General features: G+C 40.3%; 1 protein-coding gene across 4 annotated transcripts in view; it reads left to right on the top strand.

Annotated features, from left to right (window-relative positions):
* Positions 1–20,883, top strand: part of trim37 (tripartite motif containing 37) — a 59,522-nt gene that overhangs the window by 18,335 nt on the left and 20,304 nt on the right. For 3 of the 4 annotated variants that reach the window (XM_068008465.1, XM_068008463.1, XM_068008466.1), the window contains exons 11-19: positions 2,943–2,993; positions 4,291–4,372; positions 5,588–5,664; positions 8,323–8,502; positions 10,591–10,705; positions 13,547–13,762; positions 14,637–14,776; positions 16,179–16,258; positions 17,093–17,158. In XM_068008465.1, coding sequence (XP_067864566.1) covers positions 2,943–2,993; positions 4,291–4,372; positions 5,588–5,664; positions 8,323–8,502; positions 10,591–10,705; positions 13,547–13,762; positions 14,637–14,776; positions 16,179–16,258; positions 17,093–17,158 — 1,007 coding nt within the window. The remainder of the gene's footprint in view (positions 1–2,942; positions 2,994–4,290; positions 4,373–5,587; positions 5,665–8,322; positions 8,503–10,590; positions 10,706–13,546; positions 13,763–14,636; positions 14,777–16,178; positions 16,259–17,092; positions 17,159–20,883) is intronic. The other variant, XM_068008467.1, reaches the window with a different exon arrangement.

Below are 20,883 nucleotides of genomic sequence, written 5' to 3' on the forward strand. Positions count from 1 at the left end.
AGGATGAGACAGATTGCAGATCTTTGAGGTACAGAGGGATCTAAGTGTCCTTGTACATAAATCACTAAGTTAATAATGCAGGTACAGCAAGTGATTAGGAAGACAAATAGAATGATGTCATTTATTGAAAGGGGAATGGAATAAAGAAGTAGAGATGTTTTGCTACAATTGTACAGGGCATTGGTAAGACCACATCTAGAATACTGTGCAGTTTTGGTCTCCTTATTTAAGAAAGGACATAATTGCTTCGGAGGCGGTTCAGAGAAGGTTCACTCGACTGATTCCTGGGATGGGAGGGTCATCTTATGAGGAAAGGTTGGACAAGTTGGACCTGTATACATTGGAGTTTAGAAGAATGAGAGGTGATCTTATTGAAACATATAAGATCCTGAGGGGACTTGAAGGGGTAGATGCTGAGATGATGTTTCCCCTTGTGGGAGAGACTAGAACTCGGGGCCTAAGTTTAAAAATAAGGGGTCTCCCATTTCAGACGATGATGAGGAGAAATTTTTTCTGAGGGTCGTGAGTCTGTGGAACTCTCTTCCCCAGAGAGCGGTGGAGGCAGGGTCATTGAATATTTTTAAGGCTGAGTTAGATAGATTCCTGATTAACAAAGGAGTCAAAGGTTTTAGTAGTTAGATGGGAAAGTAGGGTTGAGGTCACAATCATCAGCCATGATCTTATCAAATGGCAGAGCAGGCTTGAGGGCCAAATGGCCTACTCCTGCTCTTAATTCGTATGTTCGTATGACACTATATGGGTGAGCTCTTGATCTCTGCTGTCAAATGCTAAGTGGAGGGTAGCTGTTCTTCTCCACTGGCAGTAGGAAATTAGGATGGACTAGTACCCCACCTAGTGGACACTTTGTGTGGCACAGGTAGAAGCACAAGAACACAGCTGGCCACGATTTTCTGATCGGGATTATTGATTTGCAAGTGCAAATGAGATGATCCTGATTGGAAAAGCAGGCAAAGGTCTGTATCACCAGATCTGCATTCACTTTACATCAAGCACAATTTTCTGCGGATGATGAATGCCAGCTTTGGAAGTATCTACCACAAATAGGAAGGAGCTGCATTAAAATATTTATTTAAGCCTGGTCTGCCCTCTGTGCCACTGCATCCAATTTCCCAGTGTTTGAACATCCATTCATAATCACGCCCATGTGAGGTGGACATCCAGTGTTACTAGGCAATGGTATGTATATGAAAAGGATGTAGTGATGCTAAGGTAAGTGCATTTCAACCATTTGTTAACTTTTTGTTTTATTTTTCCCGGCTGACACTTAGCTTCTCTTTGTGCCAGTTTTTCTAATTTTGTTTTAGCCTCAGCATCGTTACTGGCACCAATGAGTTTCCCCATGGGAATCCCCCAATCGGAGGCATTTGGAAGACTAATGGAGGAGTGAAAGACAACACGAGAAGTATTCTGTGCCCAGCCATTGGTACCCTCAGCAGTATCTGCAGACGATTAGTGCATGTGGCGGCTCCTATTCCTAAATGAAACTGGGACAAAACACCCAATGACATCACGATGACATGTGAATTCCCAACTAGCTGTAATGTTGGGGGCACCTTTGGAATCTCACCAATCACAATATGTCATGCTTTCAATGGTACTGCCTGAAAGAAGACTTTACAGGGTGACCAACAACCAGAATAACCCAATTGGCCCCACCTGACCAGAAGCCACCAAACATATCTACAGGCATTATAGCACCTTCCTGGGGACAACCATAGGGAACTGTCTTCACAAGGTCTGGGTCAACAGAGTTGGATGCAAAGCTGTGCCATCTGCTGCAGGGGTACTGGCAATCACCATGCAGCATAGGACTGGTGCACCTATTAATAGCACCAGCCAGCAGTGGTTCCTTGCAGACATGCTACAAAGTGGACCTACGGAAATGTTGCCATAGAGTTGCAAAATGGACCACCCTTGTCACAACCACTTCATGCGCCAGCCCCCTCCACTTCAGCAGTCATCAGGTGGGGGGGTCACTTGCTGGTCCGTGCCATCATCTACCTGTTAACTCATGCCTACTGCTTGGATTTCTCTTTATTTCTTAGTCCTGCCCTCCCCTCTTCACTCCTTTAGCCTTGGTAAAGGCTACTAATAGGTTCAGATGCCTTTTCAGTCTTAGTAAAGGGGTTCAGAATTTCTGTCACTCTATTCTGACACACTCCTTTAATTGTCCCCTAAATTTCACTTCACAACACAATGTCTCACTCCCACCACTGGTGTGCTCCCTGCCTATGTCCAAATCTGCACCTGGAGCTATGTTCATGAGCTGATCACAGGAAGGGGTGAAAAATATTCAATGACCCTGCCTCCACTCTCTGGGGTGGGAGGTGCAGTATGTTTTAATTTGAGTCTGTCTAAAATTCACTTATAACCATTTGGGTCTAAACCATGCCTATATTGGAAAATTAGGTTATTGTTTCTCTGGCCTTTTGGTTGACCGCAGATGTTTCAAACAAGTACCAGTACAATACTGTTGTGTAAATTATTTTTAAAAAAGGAGTGTTGTATTTGGCATATTAAGTCTAATTCAAGATGTACATTGTGTCAGATGTGATCTATCAGTATTGGTTGTCTTGTCGTCTGTACGGTGTTCCCATGTTATACTGTGTTGTTGTGCCATACTCGATTACCACAAAACTCGCAGGAATTTCTTTCATCGTGTTAACAGTGCAGTATAGCACTGACAATGTTATTGCCTCCTGTCTTATCAAAGCCTCTGAGGCACATATGGGAGTTCTGTTTAACCGTAATGTCAGAGAGGCAAGCCCAACAACCAGATTGATTAGATCATTGAAGTATATATGAATGGCTGTTAATAATGAGAGCACTGGATATAACTAAGTACAGGTGATGTGTACATTATCACTGTCAACCCAGCAATGCTATTTGTAAATTACATTGTTTTTTCTTCCTCTTTCTAGTGAGCTGGTCCCTGCTTATGATTTCAGCACATTTGTTCTGTCAAATTTCAGGTGATTTATTTCCTTTGAGTATTTTGCAACAGTATGACCCCACCAGTTTATTTTTTTATTATTGTTCATCGTACTTATCCAAATAATGCTCCCTTAACTTTAATTTTTTTTGGGGGGTGCTGGTGGGTGTTGGTGGTGGAGTGGTTTGAACAGACTCCAGTTCCATTTATTAAGATCATTTGTATTTAGAGTGTTAGCCAATGTGGCAGCAGCTAAGGTCACTTATTAACATCAGTGGGAGAGGTGGAATAATGGGGAAAATTCTGCTTTAGGCCTAGTCACAGCCATCTAGCTGATGGCTCTAAAAAATCAAGCTCAGTTTAGTAATTAAATAGAATTGAAAGATTCTGGCTTCTTTTGGAAATCATAGGTTTGTACCAGTTTAAGCTAATTTTTGTCAACAAAGCATAAATTGAATACGAAACTGAGCTTTGACCTTCATAAAAGCTCAAAAATGTTTCAGGAGTTTGGCTGAAGAATTTGTATAAAAGATAACCAATTGTAGACTATAGTTGAGTAAATGGAGATTGTAAACATTGGGGCTTTTTAGCACCCCATGTAAGTCTGCTTTCCATTTTAATTCTTACTAGAGTATTGATGGATGCCACCTTCTGTTCCTCTGAGCTGATGTAATGTAACTTGACTGTTGTACTTGTTCATATGTGCTTCCATTATTTTTAAACTGACTAGTTTGAGTATATTTTGATGCATTTAATTGGCAATTTCAGTTCCCCTCTTGTCTAGATCCTAGCACTAATTGATTTCCTCTATACTGTTACAAACAAGCTTCAAAGTGGATGTTTGCATTTACTGAGATGAGGCACAGGTTGATGCAGATGTTGTTGTGCAGACATCGACACCAGATTACAATGTCATGCTGCTGGTTGAAAGTCTATGGAAATTTAAGCATCGAGTAAATTTGAAAAAAAAATAATTCTTTCAGTGCAACATAGCCATTAATGCATTAAGCTCCTTCTGAATCTACCTTCATGTGCTGACATTTTGTTTCCCCTTTATATATTAGCAGATGTCATATTGCTTGCTATCGTTTTGTCACTACAGCTACTGGGTCCAGCTTACTTGATTCTTTTCTTTTCTGGTACTCAACTCAAAAAAGTCAAGTGCCTTGGGGAGGTCATTCTACATTAAATGCGCTATATAAATGCAAGCTGTTGTTAAGAAGTAAACGGCAAAGACTGAGCCAATGGGAAAATTTTACAGGAAGTGTGCACTATTAGTATACCACTTTTCATTCTGATTTGAAAATGATATTGTAAACACTTTTTGTTTTCAATAGCACTTTGCGTCAGCGTGCAGACCCTGTGTACAGCCCTCCTCTGCAGGTAGCTGGGCTCTGCTGGAGGCTGAAAGTTTATCCGGTGAGTTCTAAAGGCTGGGTTTGTGGTTGTGTATCGGGAGGGAGTAGAAAGCGGAGAAGAAGTATCTGTTAGGGTGAACTCTGAGCCAAATTTTAATGAACTTTTAAGTGTGGCAGCGACAGCATGGCACACTCGTGTTGCACAGTGGAATGTGTTTTGGACTGAATGTTAGGGAGGAGAATGAGCAGCACAAAATAATGTGCTGCTGTCATGCTTGTGTTTAAGCTCCAGTGATTGAGAAATAATTGGGCTGAAAAGAACACTGTAGAGAAGGCCAGAGTGGGAAATCTTTTCATCTTTCTATCCTACTGATACTGATGACATTTCAAGTTGATGCTCAAGTGGGGTTTGTAGTCGAGACTGGGAGCTGAACCAGAATGTGGGTCCATGATGCAATGCACTAAGTACCACCAAACTGTCCAGAAACCCCTGAATGTTTACTTCTCATTACATTATTTTCTCTTCCTCTTCTGAAGATATGACTTCTTGCTGCACTACAGTTCCATGGGGCACTAGGGTACTCCAGTTCCTAACTGAGAGAACCATTCTTCATGAGTGCACAGATTTTTTGGCAAGCTCTCTCTCCTCCCTTTCTGCCCCCATCTCGTGCACTCTCTGTCTCGCGCGCGCGCTCTCCATGTCCCCATGTTTCCCCCTTCCCCCCCCCCCCCCCCCCCCCCCCCAGCAGCCACGCAGAAGCAGCACACACTCATCCAGCAGAATTAGCAATTCTTACAATATTCCCCTCCTTGACCCGGAGGCACTGAGGCCTTCTGGCTGGGGTCACCTTACTGTGTACAGCTATTGGATCGTACCATGGATGTAATTCATATGGCTGAGTCTCCCACTATCTTAAGGAGCAAGTATCAGGCAAGCAGTAGCTATTTAAAAATATCCCTTAGCAAACCAGCTTCTAAAGGGATGCACAAATAACAGATCAGGTAGTTAAACCTAGAATAAAGAATGGTTTTTGCAAATTCAAAAAAAATTCTGTCAAATATAAATTTATTGAAGTTAGAAATGCTTGACTAGAGTAATAAGAAAATAGTGAGCTCCCATATTCTAACAGACTTAAAAGTAATCCTGCTATTTTTTTTTCAAAAATATGACTGCAGTTCAGAATGGGTTAATTTTATAACTTTTTCTTGAATTTATTTTGAAGAAGTAGTGTATGCATTAAAATCTCCAAACATTAAGCTGTGCATTCTATTCTAGGATGGGAATGGAGTTGTGCGAGGAAATTACCTGTCAGTGTTTCTGGAACTCTCTGCAGGACTCCCTGAAACATCAAAGTATGCCGATTTAAGATTCTTTTCATGTAAAAATTGAATTTCCATCTCTTTTATACAGTCCTAATCCAGGATTACTTTCTTCTAACTGGCTTTTAATGAGTTGCTCTGTTATTTTTTTCCCCCTTCAACTGTAGGACTTTGCAGCTAGTTGTGTGAGGTTTATTCATATTTTGACCAGTTTTCACCCCTCCTTTGATGACTCCTGTGTGGTACAGCTGTGCAGGTGGTGGCAGTCTTCAGATCTTCCCAAAGTGGCCCCTCCACACGTGAGCCTGCTCAGTGAGTGTCAGCTGAATGTTCGACCGCATCCTATCCTCATCTGACATCCGCAAGTGCATTTTGCAGCAGGAGTCTTCGGCTTGTGATCACGAGTGGGAGTCCTGGCTGTTGTTTTTCCTTTCCCTTGGTCTCTTTCTCCTGCCCCCACCACCACCACATAGTGCATCAGCTGAGGTTAACTATGTTATACAGAGGGCTTTTGGAACATAGAATGTTTTGCCACAGGAAGTGGTTGCAGCAGAGACCATTGCATCTTAAGAAAATATGACTTAAAGAATAGGAGCAGGAGTAGGCCATACGGCCCCTCGAGCCTGCTCCGCCATTCGTTAAGATCATGGCTGATCTTCTACCTCAACTCCATTTTCCCCACCCTATCTCCATATCCCTTGATTCCCTTAGTGTCCAAAAAATTTAAATCAGATATTGGGCTGTGGAGAGAAAGCAGATCAGTGGGATTAGATTAGTTTTGTATTACTCGAGCAAAGAGCCGTCATGGACATGACCGTGGGCACCCTGTGCTGTAAATTAATTATGGTGTGAGTACCACACCATGCTGACCAAGTCACTGGGAAGTTACCATCACATTTATAAGCAGTTTAATTCATCATCATGTCTACTAATCTGATCCTATGTCATTCTCAAAGTTGCAGTAAGGTGAAAGTCTCTGTCCATGCATGATATACTTGAAAATTGACTTATCTTCCACAAGGTGCAAGGAAAGATTACAAGAGTCAGAAATGAACTTTTCGTCCCTCTAATAACCGAGAGGGTGAGGTCACGTTATCAAGCTCAGAACACTCTGGGCATGTTTTGAGATACTGTTAGCTATAAATTGAATGTTACCCTCTACTAACTCGCTGTGAGTTGTTAGAACATACTGCTGCCTAAGATAAATAGAAAAAGCCAAATGCTGAAAATCTTGACAGTAAAACAGATCTCAGATACTGACTAACCTGCTGTAGGTTTCCAGTGTTTTATGTTTTTTATTTCGAGCTGCAGCCTGACTGGTCTGGGATCAACTGCTTCCTTTTCGAAATCTTGAGATTACAAGTCTCTTCAGGTGGTTGGTGCTGGTTCTGCTTTTCAAGACGTGACTGTTTTTGTTTTTGTTAGAACAGCCTGAACTTCCTTAGTTATAGTTTATTATCAATTCTTGCAAGGCTCTCCTTTCACTCCATTTGTAGGTTATAATTACAGCTTCAAAATTGCTCATTCTTCTTGCCCTCATCCAAAGAATCAATTATAAAAGGAGACTTGTCTTTATTCTACATGTTGCTGACCTGGAGGTTCCCCTTCAATATGTTGGAAATTTCGATCATTTTAACCATTGATGTGTGCCTGCAGGTATAAAGGGACACCAAATCTTCTAGTTACCACAGTTTATGGAACACCTGGGTCGACTTAAAAAAATTGATTCTAGGACTAAACCATTTCGAGTTACAGTACTTGGTCTTTTTCTTCCTCCAAGTATTGCCCTCCCCCCTACGTTTCCTGCCCTCAGACTGCTGCCACTCTAATCTGCCACCTTAATATCTCCACACGTGAATCGACTTTAGGCTAAACTCTATCGTCCGAGTATCCTGATACAAAACGAGTACAATGTCTGCAGTGATGTCAGCACGAATTGAACCTTATTAAACCTCAGTGCTGGGGCAGTTCTTATTCTAAATTGAATCTAGATTTGAGTTCCATTTTAAGAGCCATCAGATAAATCGTACTGAAACCTATAATTTGGCTTCTTTATGAAGTTAAAAGTATTAACTTTGGTGCCTCAAGATGATGTACTCAAGACATGATGGTGAGGTGAAGTTTGATTCCTCTTTTTCCATTGGAAGATTGAGTGTTGCTGGAAAGAAAGTGAAAATCAGCAGGCAGTACATCATCCACATGTACATCTCCAGCATAGAGATTAGAGTGGCAGCAGTCTGAGGGCAGGAAATGCAGGGGGGAGGGCAATACTTGGAGGAAGAAAAAGACCAAGTACTGTAACTCGAAATGGTTTAGTCCTAGAATCAATTTTTTTAAGTCGACCCAGGTGTTCCATAAACTGTGGTGACTAGAAGATTTGGTGTCCCTTTATACGTAACACAATACATTTTTTCAAACCCCTGCATTGATCCCCTTGGTGTGCAGAAAGTAACCTAACGACAGACTGTAGTGAAGCAATTAAAAGCACAAGTTTTATTTTTGAGAAAATGCTTGTAAAATTCTAAAGTAAGAAAAAAAAATTATCTAAATTTTAATTTTAAAATTTAGTTAGCAATTAATAAAATGGAGTTCTTTAAATCCTCAATCTTCATGTTAAAATTATTCTCATCAAACCATAAAATATTCTGTTTTATACGAACATTAAGTGCTCCATGTTTTCTATATTTTTAGATACGAGTACCGTGTGGAGATGGTTCATCAAGCCTCCAATGACCCAACTAAAAATATTATTCGGGAATTTGCCTCTGATTTTGAGGTTGGCGAATGCTGGGGTTACAATCGTTTCTTTCGATTAGACCTTCTTGCCAGTGAAGGTTATCTAAATATGCAGAGCGATACGTTAGTGCTCAGGTAAGCAGGGTCTTGTGTATTCTTCCTACTCCATTCAGAGTCAATACATTGCACCTTTTACAAATTGAGCTGGTCAACATATTAGATTCTCCAATAAATCCTGCCTCGATCAAAGTATAATATTTATATTCATTCATTTTTGATTGTGTACAATCTCTGATCAAGGCTGGGCTGTAAAGGTATCCTTCTGAGCCAATTGTAACTTTCTCTAGAACGAAGAAAAAAGAAAATGCTGGCAGTGCCACAGCAAACCTGTCCACAACTATGAAGAGAAAAAAATGGTTAACCTTTTGTAGAGTTTCTAGCATGTTTTTTAAATTACAGATCTGCTCCTCTTTATCTCAACCATTTTCTGTTTCACTGTCTTTCCACCTGAAGATGGCAGCATGTGTTTAGTTTTGTTTTGTACATCGTACAACTGATTTTTAAATAGCTTATTTTTACAGTGATGGTTTGAATTGAGCCAAACAAGAAATCCTTTTTTATGAATAGGTGTTGATTGGAACTTCAGGCCCAACCATAATGTTGTTGCGTAAACTAATTGCACAATTTGACCTGTGTTGCAAAACTTGGATTGTAAGCTACATAAGAAAAGCCTTGATGGTTCCTTAGTTTAGGTCACTGCAACGCCTTTGTTTAAAATTTCAGCTTGCACTTGCAAAAGTCATTTGTCTATAGTTCAAGGATACAAAAATGACCCATGTGGAGACACAGTTTTGCAAGGTTTTACCGAATGCTCTAAACTCCTGCACTAGTACTGGTGAGCTGCTGTTAGAATTCTGATGGAGCTTGAAACTACTGTTTAAAGCCACTGGTAAAGGTGGGTTATTTTATTTCCCTTCCTAATTACAAGTCAACAATCCTGGTTGTCAGGGGTGGAGACTAGGTTCTTCACACGGTGACAAAATCCCATTCCCAAGGCTTTCTCATGCTTCTGCTGTCAGCTGCCTCTAACAAGGGTCCAAGGATAGCTTTCTTGCTGCCACTTTGATAAAGAAATGCAGTGTCATGCAAAGTGACCAAAGATGACAAAGCAATGTGATTAATTTAGAAAGTCAGAGGACAGACAGATTAGGCATTTGGCAACTCGAGGTGCAGGTTTGCATTAAGCTATGATCAGGGTTAGTGGGAATCGAAAGGTGTGGAGGTTCTTCAGAATTTTGTATGTTCATGATGTCTCTGCAGGTTCCATTGAAATTTGTACACACTAAGTATAAAAGTCCACGTTAAAAAAAAGTAGTCTGTTTTATTTCAGTGTTCACATGGCTAAACTGAAAACGGTCACCTGATAGTTGCCTGATAACATGGAATCACCTTGCTTGAGTTCACAAAACATCCATTATTATGATCACCCAGTGATGGCTGTATTGGTACACCCTGCTGAAAACATGTTCATTGTTCAGATCCCTTTTGATATGAACAAAATATTGCTACATTGTAGAGTTGCTGTACGGATACGCAACAGGATGAGAGGTTCACTTTCAGGAGATCTAAGCACTGCAATGAATTTGGATAAATGTGGTGATTCATGCCATGTGTTCCATAGATCCACCTATAATTTAGTGCCCAGTTTCACTCGGTGGTAACACTCTCTTGCTTCTGAGTCAGAAGGTCGTGGTCTTAAACCCCACTCCAGGAGTTGAGCAAATAATCTAGTCTGATACTTTAGTGCAGTACTGATCGTGGCCCTGTCAGCCTGTTTAGGTAGACGTAAAACATCCATGCACAATTGAATACAAAGAGGAGCTCTCTTGGTGTCCAGGCCTACAATTATCTCTCAACCAAAGCCACCAAAATCAGATTAAGTGGTCACTAACCTGGCCTTATCACTTCCCTCTACTAATTTTTGGACTAAACAGTGAATAATTGGCATGCATTTTTATTGCTTTACTAGAACTGGATGCCAACCTGTAGTACGTTTTCATTGAAAAATTGTATTGTCTTTACATCCGAATTCACTTTTTAAGTCGATTTCTCTAGCCGTCTAAAATCCAATTATATTGATCAATATTTTATTTGGCTAACAGATTTATTTTAGAAACCCTAGACTGTACATGTCCATCGTCCTTGTCTGTCTCCATTGTGTAGGTACCAGGTGCGTGCTCCTACATTCTTCCAGAAGTGTCGTGACCAAAATTGGTACATCAGCCAACTCGAAGTGGCTCAGACAGGTTACATTCAGCAAATCAGCAACCTCAAAGAGGTCAGTATCTGTAACCTGTCTTCATACTTCAGTCAAATGGGAATTTAAACACCACAGATTGACATTTTGATAATATCAAACCTTGATGACTCACATTTTTTCCTGAATATATTGCACTCTTTCTGATTTAGCTGCTCGCAGTCCTCTAACATTCAAATAATAGTCAGCTGCCTGAATCATTGGTTGCAGCACTGAATAACAAACTATCTTTGTGTTGCTATCAGGATTTTCCCATGGTGTTCTCGTCTGTGATTTGTTTCCTTTGACATTGCAGCAATCTTTTTGGCAAAAAATGTTACAAAAGATCTAATGTAAAACCTGTTTGAAGAAAAATAAGTTCAAACGTGGTTTTGTGAGGATGTTAAGTGGCACTGTTGTTGTTTAATGATGTGTTTTGCTTAATTTTCAATTGCTTTAGACATTTTGCACCAGCTGTGTTTTTCCTGACCTGGAGGAAATAAAGCTGTTAGTCAATTATTTTTTGAGAGGAAGTAAAGTTTGTTTTTAGTTCTCTTAAGCCAGGCACTTCTGAAAACTCAAAATAAAAACTAGAAATAAAAGGTAGTCAGCTAGCGCCTGAAAGAGAAAGGTAGGTGAATGCTTTAAGTGAGACTCGTCATTAGAATCCACCCGACCAGTTAAACAGCCTTTCTATATCGGATACTAACCACCCTGCTGTGCATTGCCAGCATTTTATGTTTTGTATTTCTGATTTGCAGTATTTGCACTTTTTTTTTTCTTTTCATCTCTGCACCCTGACAACTTGTCCAGTACAAAATGTCAATCCGGACCCAAGTTTGAATGAATCTGCTATAATGCCATTTTCTTTGTGTTGGCTTCCAGAGAGTAACCTTTTTAAGAATGAAATGTTGATATAATTTTCATTGACTAATAACACACAAATGTTGTGAGTGGAATAAAAACAGAAAACGCTGGAAATACTCAGCAAGCCAGGCAGCATCTGTGGAAAAAGAAACAGTGTAAACGTTTCAAGTCGATTACCTTCTTTCTCACAAAGGTCATCGACCTGAAACGTTAACGCTGATTCTTTTTCCACAGATGCTGCCTGATTTGCTGAGTATTTCCAGCATTTTCTGTTTTTATTTCCGATTTCCAGTTTCTGCAGCATTTTGCTTTTGATTTAATGTTGTGAATGAGTTACTGGAGAAGCTTATGACTGGGGTGCCACATTGTTGTGTTCTTTGCCGTTGAATGGCATGGACTAGGATCTTTGTGGAATATGGTCAGGATATACTAACTGGTGTGGCAAAGTACACTTGTTAACTTTTTAAAATAAAACTAAAGCAAGCAATAATAACTAGGGAAAATGACTTTGTGTCAGATGGTATTGCTGAAGGTGACTTAGAAATGCACAGCAAAATATGACCTAGAATACCAAGTACAAGTATATTCATGCACAGAGGTATGTTTCATAGGCTATTACTGTTTTCACTCCCTATTCCTCTCTATCTTCCCCCTGCCCCCCGAACTAAAATCGCTGCTCATATTACAAAATAACTTCAGAATAGCAAGGACATGAGCCCTGATATTATACCATGCGATACTGGCATAAAAAATACATACGTCTGCAAATTCTATGTCTACTATTGGGGTGGGGGCATTAACCTATTTTAAAGCAAACGGGTTAATGCCTCCACCAGTAGTGAAGAAATTTCAGATGGTTGTGTTACGCGTTCGGACACTAGTTTTCCGGGGCACAATCTTAGGGTCTTAATAAGTTAGAGAACACAGCTAGGATTCCTTTATCAGTGTGTGTGAGAGATTGATAGATCTATCGAACACCAGCAGGCTGAATAACCAGTCTCTCCCTCCTTTCCCTGCTCTCTTTCCCCCCCTGCTCCCTTTCTCTCCTTTTCGGTTGGTCGGTTTGTGAGCAGCCCTGAAATCTGGATTATGTTGGAAATTTGTCATTTTTCACTTAACACTGCAAAAGAAGTTTTGATCTATTTTGTAGCCTTGAAATGCTAATTAAACCCCGACCGTTTCTGCATGAAGGTTTTTCTGGTTAGGTCATATTCTTGATCAATTCTGGATGAATAGGGTCGGTCTCATCTACTCCCTCGCAGCCATATTGAGAGGTTATTTGCTCTGTTTTCTTTGAACATGGTGTATTGCATAGAAAATCTTCAACAAAAAAGAAAAAAATTCCCTTTTTAAAAAAAAAATGCTGGATGAATGTTTAGCATTTTTAAAAATTGGAATGCTTAACAACTTTTGACCTCTTAATTACTGCTAGAGCCCTAGAGAATCTTAGTGCTGTAAGGACTCTTTTTGTTGCCAAACATTTATCATCTCCTGGGTAGTAGAGGACATAACTGCTTCAACACAAATTCTCATATTTAAATTTGAGAAAGCTATTTTCTTCATTACATTAATCCCATTTGATTGGGGATTAAATAGATTCCCATGTTGAAGACGCTACCCATCTCTGTTTAATGAAATCAATAACGTTTCACCTGTCTAATGCACTTAGATTAATAGAATCCAGGTATGTTTGAATATCAAATCCTCCTGCTTACAGGGGATTAAACTAATGGCTTTTATTTTATTATGGTGACATAGTTGACCTATTTCCTCATCGGACATCAACAAGGAATGACATGACCTAATTAGCTTGGTTAGAATTCAAGCTCTAACCAAGTACCAGAATCCACATATTCCTCACTGTTCTGTAAACATGGTACAGCTATCTATGAAACGAGAGCTACCAATATTTGAAGAAAAGCGAATATAAAGATGTTCACTGCACTTGTGCATTTAGTTGGTAAAGGAGTGCACCTATTAATTCATTCTTCCCTATCCCCATCCCAAACTCTGCAGAGATTGGCCATTGAACTTTCACGTAACAGGGCATCACAAAGCTTGTCACCACCCGATACGCGCATGAGTCCACAAAGCAGTGATTGCTCAGACACTAGGACAAAAAAGCTTGTGTATAATGAAGATTTGCCAGCAGAGGGAGCATGTTCAGTATTAGCTGTCAGCCAAGTCAAAGAGGAGGAGGAAGAGGACAAGACTCAGCAAGATGACTCTAATGTAAGTGGTTTAGTTACAACTACAAACTTGCTTTAGTTTTTAATTTTGTTTTGAAAACTTTCCAATCCTAGGGTCCTTTGTAGGACCTTCCAAACTAGCTTTTGTGAAACTTTAAACTGAGTTTTGATAAAATGTACTTGTGAATCTCTTTAAAATCCTACAAAAGCTCAAACATTGTTACCAGCTTCCAGAAAGCTAACGTGTGAACTAGTACAGTTATGTGTGTTGTGTTATTGTGAAACTTACTGATTCTGCATCTCTCCACACTTCAAGACATTAAGTATATGGCCCATGTATTTCTCTATATCCTTTTACACATTTTTCATTGCGTGGTAAATAAGCATTTACATTGTTTTTAAAGACAAAAGTAAATGTGTGTAGCTGAGGTATGTGGTTGTCATGATTACAACTCAGCATTAGTCGGTTTATGTTTAGGGTACCAAGTTCCTTCAAAAGAATGAAATACCCACAAGTTGAGAGTGTCAAGCGGATTGACACCTCGCACATGAATAACTAAACCATTGCAATAGTTCACTGTTCTGTTCTCCCATTCTTTTTAGCCCTTCTTTCTCTTCTGCTACCTGAAAAGCCCTCAGTTCTCTAACCAAGTGGTTGCTTGTGATCTGGTGCTGGCTACTGAAGGGGTCCCTTTCTCTGGTAAATGTCTTGCTCAGACAGTCTACCCTTGTGTAGTGCTTGTTCTGAAATGCTTTGTCTTTAGACTTGGTTGATTGTGAATACCCTTTTCATTGCTGTGCACATTTCAAAATGTGGGTCGTGCTCTTAAGGTAAATGAAACATTAAGATACTTGAAATGCTAGAAAAGAAATCTTGAGTGCTTTTACTTAATGTGACATTTCTCTTGTTTATTTAGCATGATCTGTCTGATGGCGATTTGGACATAGAGTGCCTCACAGGGGATGATGAATTGAACCAACTTGATGGCAGCAGCTCCTCTGCTAGTTCTACAGCAACCAGTAACACAGAGGAAAATGACATTGATGAGGAGACTATGTTAGTATTGCCATGCAGTCTCACTGTGATGCCTGTTTCCTGTCCATTGACACTACTTTTATCCACTATTCTTTTGTGACTCAACTCTTGAACTGCTTGCAGTGTGCTCTTTCACTAACTTAATTTTTTGCGATTTGGACAGTGGATAGCTGCCTGGGATACCTGGGGTTGAATTGGTCTCAGTTGATTCTATTTACAGAGCAGATTCTCAGCAGTGGGTTGGGGGGTCTCTTTCCACTTGCTGACATACCTCTCGAGTTTAGATGTTTTCGTTGGTCCGCACTATCTTCAGCTCCCTGCAGGTCCCATTGCAGGAGAGCACCTAATGGCAGGAGAACTGATGGACTTCTGGAACAAAAAAAGAGCAGTTTTTGCCATTTTGCGTGGTGTGACCACCAGCGCAGACTATTGCTTGAGGACCTATGGATGTCGGAAGAAATGCGTGGGCTTGGGATGAGGGGGGGTCTTGTTATCTTCCTGATTGTGGGTAACTGCACCTCTAGGTATGGTACCTCCATACAGGAAAATTCCAAGTTCAATCCTTTGGGCTGTGTTGAGTTAATCTCAGACAAGGCAGTGGTGCAGAGCTACAATTTACCTCTGTGTCCCCAGGCAGGAGGGGAAAAAGTCAGCCAGAGTTCTCGCTCCTAATTTAAGATCCAACAACCCTGCTGGAAAGTTTTGGGCTATTCTCTGAGGCCCCCTATGAATGCCCTACCAACACGCAGCTCCTTTGCTCACATGAAGAATTGCCACTTGGGCAAGGTGCTGGAAGGCTGCCAGTGCCCACAAATCATACCTAGCTTGAACCATTCCCTTCACTGGGCTGGGAGAGAAGTTTTATCTAGGGCATCAAAGAGCATTGATTCGCACACTTTGTTTGTGATCTCGGACGTACTGTGGAGAAGCTCTGAAGGGAAGCAAATGGTGGGAGAGTTTACCCAGGCTGTCACTGTACACGCTCTAGTGACTAATTTATAATAGCAAGAGGAGGTCAGACAGCAACCTTCACTCTTAGTAAGAGTGCGCATTACTCAGCAGAAAAAAAGTAGTTTTTATTTTTGTTTTCCTTTATTAATTTATTTAAGGCTTGGGGAGGTGATTCCACTCATGACTACTGTCAAAAGCTGATAGCACAGTACCATGACCAATAGACCACCTAGTGCTCACTGATGTAGGCATTTTGTAGTGACATGAACTAGAGATCATGCAAAGATGACTTTTGAAGAATCTTTGACTGATGACATGCTTGCACTATCCTAATTGATCCCAAATATGTTTTGGTCCTCTTTTTGCTTTTCAAAACCAGATATTCCATTAAACGCAACTAATAGCAAAGAACAGAGGATTTTTTTGAAAATAGAAAATTCAAACCAGTGACTTTTCAAGCTTTGCTTTTCAGGTCTGGAGAGAATGATGTTGAATACAGTAACAACATGGATTTGGAGGAAGGAGAGTTAGATGATTCAGCAGGAGCTTCTGGTAAGTCTGAGATTGCGTATATTTTAAATAAAATGTTTTTGGGGGGTGGGGGAGAGACAGTTGCTTTGCAAATGAGTGCTATGTTTCAGTCAGTACCATTCCTAAATCAGATCTTTTGTTAAATTTAAAATTCTGTTCATCAAGGTGAATGGTAATCCTATCAGGGAATTGAACATTTGCATTTTTTTTAATCCAGTATCACCATCAAGCAGGCCTAGGTTAGATTCATGTTGGGTTAGGTGCACAGTACACAGGAACAGGAGTAGGCCATTCATCCCCTTGAGCCTGTTCCACTATTCAATTAGATCATGGCTGATCTGTATCTTAACTCCATCTACCCGCCTTGGTTCCGTAACCCTTAATACCCCTGCCTAACAAAAATCCACTGAACTCAGTTTTGAAATTTTCAATTGAAGGAGAAGTGCTTCCTGACATCACTCCTGAACGGCCTAGCGCTTATTTTAAAGCTATGCGCCCTTGTTCCGGAGGAAATAGTTTCTCTCTATCTACCCTATCAACTCCTTTAATCATCTTAAACACCTCAATTAGATCATCCCTTAATCTTCTGTACTCCAGTGAATACAAGCCTAGCGTATGCAACCTGTCCTCATAATTTAACCCTTTTAGCCCCGGTATCATTCTGGTGAAGTAAAATTTACATTCTTAATTTATTCACACACCTGCAATTAGATATTTGGCGGGTGGGAGCAACGAAGGAGGAGAGATTTACATTGTGGTGCTTTACATCCATCCATCAGTGAATAGTAATTTCTCACCAATAACAATGCCTCATTAATCCTTAACCAAACTTCATGAGTGACTTCCTTTCATCAGACACTGGGTTCCTTTTGAAAATGGGAACGCTGGGAGCACTCCGTGTGTCTGGTTTCCAAAAATCAGGTAGGGATTTCATCTTCAGCTCTCTCCCATCAACAGTGGATAAAATGGGTAACCTGTTATCAAAAATAACATTCCTTGGACACTCAAAATACCCTTTATGCAGCTTTTAATCACTGAGGCAGGAGGCTAAATTGGAAAGAAAGAATTTTTAAAAAATACTTGTCCATCTACTGTAAATGCTAAAACATGATCCTGCAGATATATGTGCAGGATCATCAGCATCTGAAAGAGAAAGATAGGTTTATATTTTGAGGTGAGACCCTTCATCAGAACCAAATCCTTTCTTCTCTCAGATACTGACTGACCTGTGCATTTCCAGTGTTTTCTGTTCTTTTAGATTTCCAGAATTTTTTCTCTACAGTAAGATCAATTTGAATGAGAGATTCTAATATTAACATGAAAACCCCTCGCCTTCTCTCTCCAGCTCTGTCCAACTTCACGTGTAGAGGTCAGGCAAGTGACCTGCTTTGTGATCTCTCCCTGGATGCTGTAGTGTTGCCTGGGGTGATGCAACTACCAGTTTTTTCCCTATCCTAGAGGATAGACTTTGCCCCATTCCCTTGGTGCAATGTATTGGACCACTGTCTTCTTTCCTGTATGTAAACCCAATAACAAAGTCAAAAACCATCAACAAATTATATTCACATAAATTTCTTTTTAATAGTAACATGTACTTTTTTTTTAAAAAATGAATACTAGTGGTGCATTTGTTTAATCTTGGGCAAATATTAGATGGCTATATATTCAAGGGTATTCAAGGGTATCCATTATGCAGGTACAGCAAGGTTTTCCAGCATAGGAACAGGATTAGGACATTCAGCCCTTCGAGGCTGTTCTACCAATCAATCAGATCATGGCTGATCTGTACCTCAATTCCTTTTTATCTGCCTTTGCTCCATATCCCTTGATACCCTTACCTAAAAAAAAATCTATCAATCTCAGTCTTGGAAAATTTCAATTGACCCACATCCACAACCTTTTGGGGCAGAGTTCCAGATTTCCACTGTGTGGAAAAAGTGCTGCCCGATTTCACTCGAATGGCCTAATTTTAAGACTGCGCCCCCTTATTCTGGATTCTCCCACCAGAGGAAATAGTTTCTCTGTATCTACCCTTTCAGATTGTTTTGTTATTTTAAGTACCTTGATTAGATGACCCCTCAATCTTCTAAATTCAAGGGAATACAAGCTAAGTTTATGCACCCTGTCCTTATAATTTAACTCCTAAGTCCTGGTATCATTCTGGTGAATCTGCACTGTACCCCCTCCAAGGCCAATATATCCTTCCTGAAGTGCAGTGCCCAGAACTGAACGCAGTACTCCAGATGGGGTCTGACCAAGGCTTTGTATAACTGAAGCATAACCTCCTCCCCTTTGCATTCTAGCACCCTTAAAATAAAGGCCAACAATCCATTAGCCTTTTTGATTACTTTTTCTCCCTGTGCACTAGCTTTGTGATTTGTGTACATGGACACCCAAATCTTTTTGCTCCACCACAGTTACTAGTTTCTCACCATTAATAAAATATTCCGATTTGTCTTCCTTGGATCCAAAGTGTATGACCTCACACTTCACCACATTGCGCTCCATCTGCCACAGTTTAGCCTACTCACTTAATCTGTCTGTGTCCCTTTGTAGCTTCTTGGTCCATCTGCACAACTTACTGTGCCTCTTAACGTAGTGTCTTCTACAAACTTGGATATACAAATCTCTCCAAGTCACTTTTATATATGGTGAAAAGCAGAGGTCCCAGAACAGATCCCTGAGGAGCACCACTTGTCACATCCTGCCAATCAAAGTATGTTCTCTTTATCCCTACTCTGTCTCCTACCTCCCAACCAAGGTTGCCTCCAATTCTGTGCAGTTTTGTTTTGCTAATAATCTCTTATCCGGAACCTTATCAAATGCCTTCTGGAAGTCCATATCGATAACATCCGTAGACACTCCCTTATCCACCATGTTAGTGACAAAAAAGAAAAAATATTAATCTAGATTAGTCTGATATGACCTACCCTTTACAAATCTATGCTGACTCTCTCTGATAAACTTATACTTGTCCAATTGTCCAAGTGCTCAGTCACTCTGCCCCTGATCGATTCCAATAACTTCCCTACAACAGACGTTAGACTGATAGGTCTATAGTTACCTGATTTCTCTTCCTTCCCTTCTTAATTAATGGGGTAATATTTGCAATTTTTTAATCCAATGGCACAATTCCCAAATCAAGAGAGCTTTGGAAATTTATGACTAATCATCTGCAATTTCCTTACCTATTTATTTTTAATACCCTGGGGCGGAAACCATCAGGTCCTGGAGATTTGTTTGTCTTAAGTCCCATTATTTTCTCCATCACCATTTTTAAACTTGTATTAAATCCCATAAGTTCCTTATTTTTAGTTTCCCTTGTATCTTATCCTCTTCTCTCGTGAAGATGGATACAAAGTACTCATTTAACAAGTCTGCCATCTCCTTAGTTTGCTGATAGGGATGCAGGTCCCCACTTTTGATTCTCTGCATGATTGATTCCTGATCAACTATGCTCGGGTGAGGTGTCCAGTGAAGGACCGATGCCTCCCCCAGTTTGTTTTTAAATTAACTCTCCTTTGTGGGAGATTCCATTTGGTGGGCTTCAACACTCTGGCTCGGTTTCTTCCTCACCTTTTCAGCCATTGAATTGTGAAGGGCCGGCGAAGCCAAAAGAGACAGGATTTAATGATTATGGAGGAAATGTTCTTTCTATGAACTCCATATATTTTTTGTGCCCATATTTGTCATTTTGACCTTTTGATATTCTTACAAGTTCTTGACGTGCCATGTAAATGGAACTTGCCATTTGGTGATTTTTGAATTGGGACAACAATATCACCAAGTGGCTCCTGTTGATGCTCTTGTGAACAGATTTATACAACCAGCAACCACTTGGCATAGGAGGTGTCAGTCTATGAGCTCCCTAAGCTGCAGCGTGGCTTCCTGCCATCGGGGTGCAGGTTGTCTGTTCACCCTCAATATATGGGGAATTTTTTTTTCCTTTACAAAAGAGAAGGTTGAGGAAAGAAGGAGCATTGAGGGAAGAAATGTAACGACCTAGTAAAGGCCCTATATTATTGGCAGCTCAGTAGCTCCACGCGTTGAGCATGGGCAATCAAGAAAGTTGCAGTTTCAAGTCGAAGATGCTAATAGCTCTGTCTTATGTCTTAGTTGGCTGAATGTTGCTCCTTGCCCCTCTTAGCTAATATGTAAGATGAGTCACCACGCGGCAGTTTAGTATTGCAGTGAACAGAAGGGGTTAATATTAGGGAACTTGGCGTGCTAAAGCATAACTCCTGGTCATACAGAGCCAATTAATGATCAGGAAATTAATGATTAGACGATTGTGATTCCCTAGCTGGCAGACACTTTGTGAGGACAAGTGATGTAGAATGGGAGTAAATTGGGAGACGGTTTTAAAAAAAATCTTTGCCTTCTAATTGTGTGAAAGTACAACAGATGCGATGGGACTAAGTTTGAAATACACCAACATTGCATTCAGCCTATATTCTGTGTATTTTTGTTTTAGATGTATGTGGTCATTGCCCTTTTTAATCCTTTGAATGCTGAGTGTCCTCTGCATCTTTCAAGTACACTGTTCTCTGTCCCTGAAAAATGATTAGAGCTTCTACTCTAGTGCTTTTTCCCTGTACCCTTTAATATGTTTCTTCAAGTGTTTACCTAACTCCCTCTTAAATATG

Source organism: Heptranchias perlo, chromosome 28, assembly GCF_035084215.1.
Source record: "Heptranchias perlo isolate sHepPer1 chromosome 28, sHepPer1.hap1, whole genome shotgun sequence".
In the NCBI taxonomy this organism is placed as follows: domain Eukaryota; kingdom Metazoa; phylum Chordata; class Chondrichthyes; order Hexanchiformes; family Hexanchidae; genus Heptranchias; species Heptranchias perlo.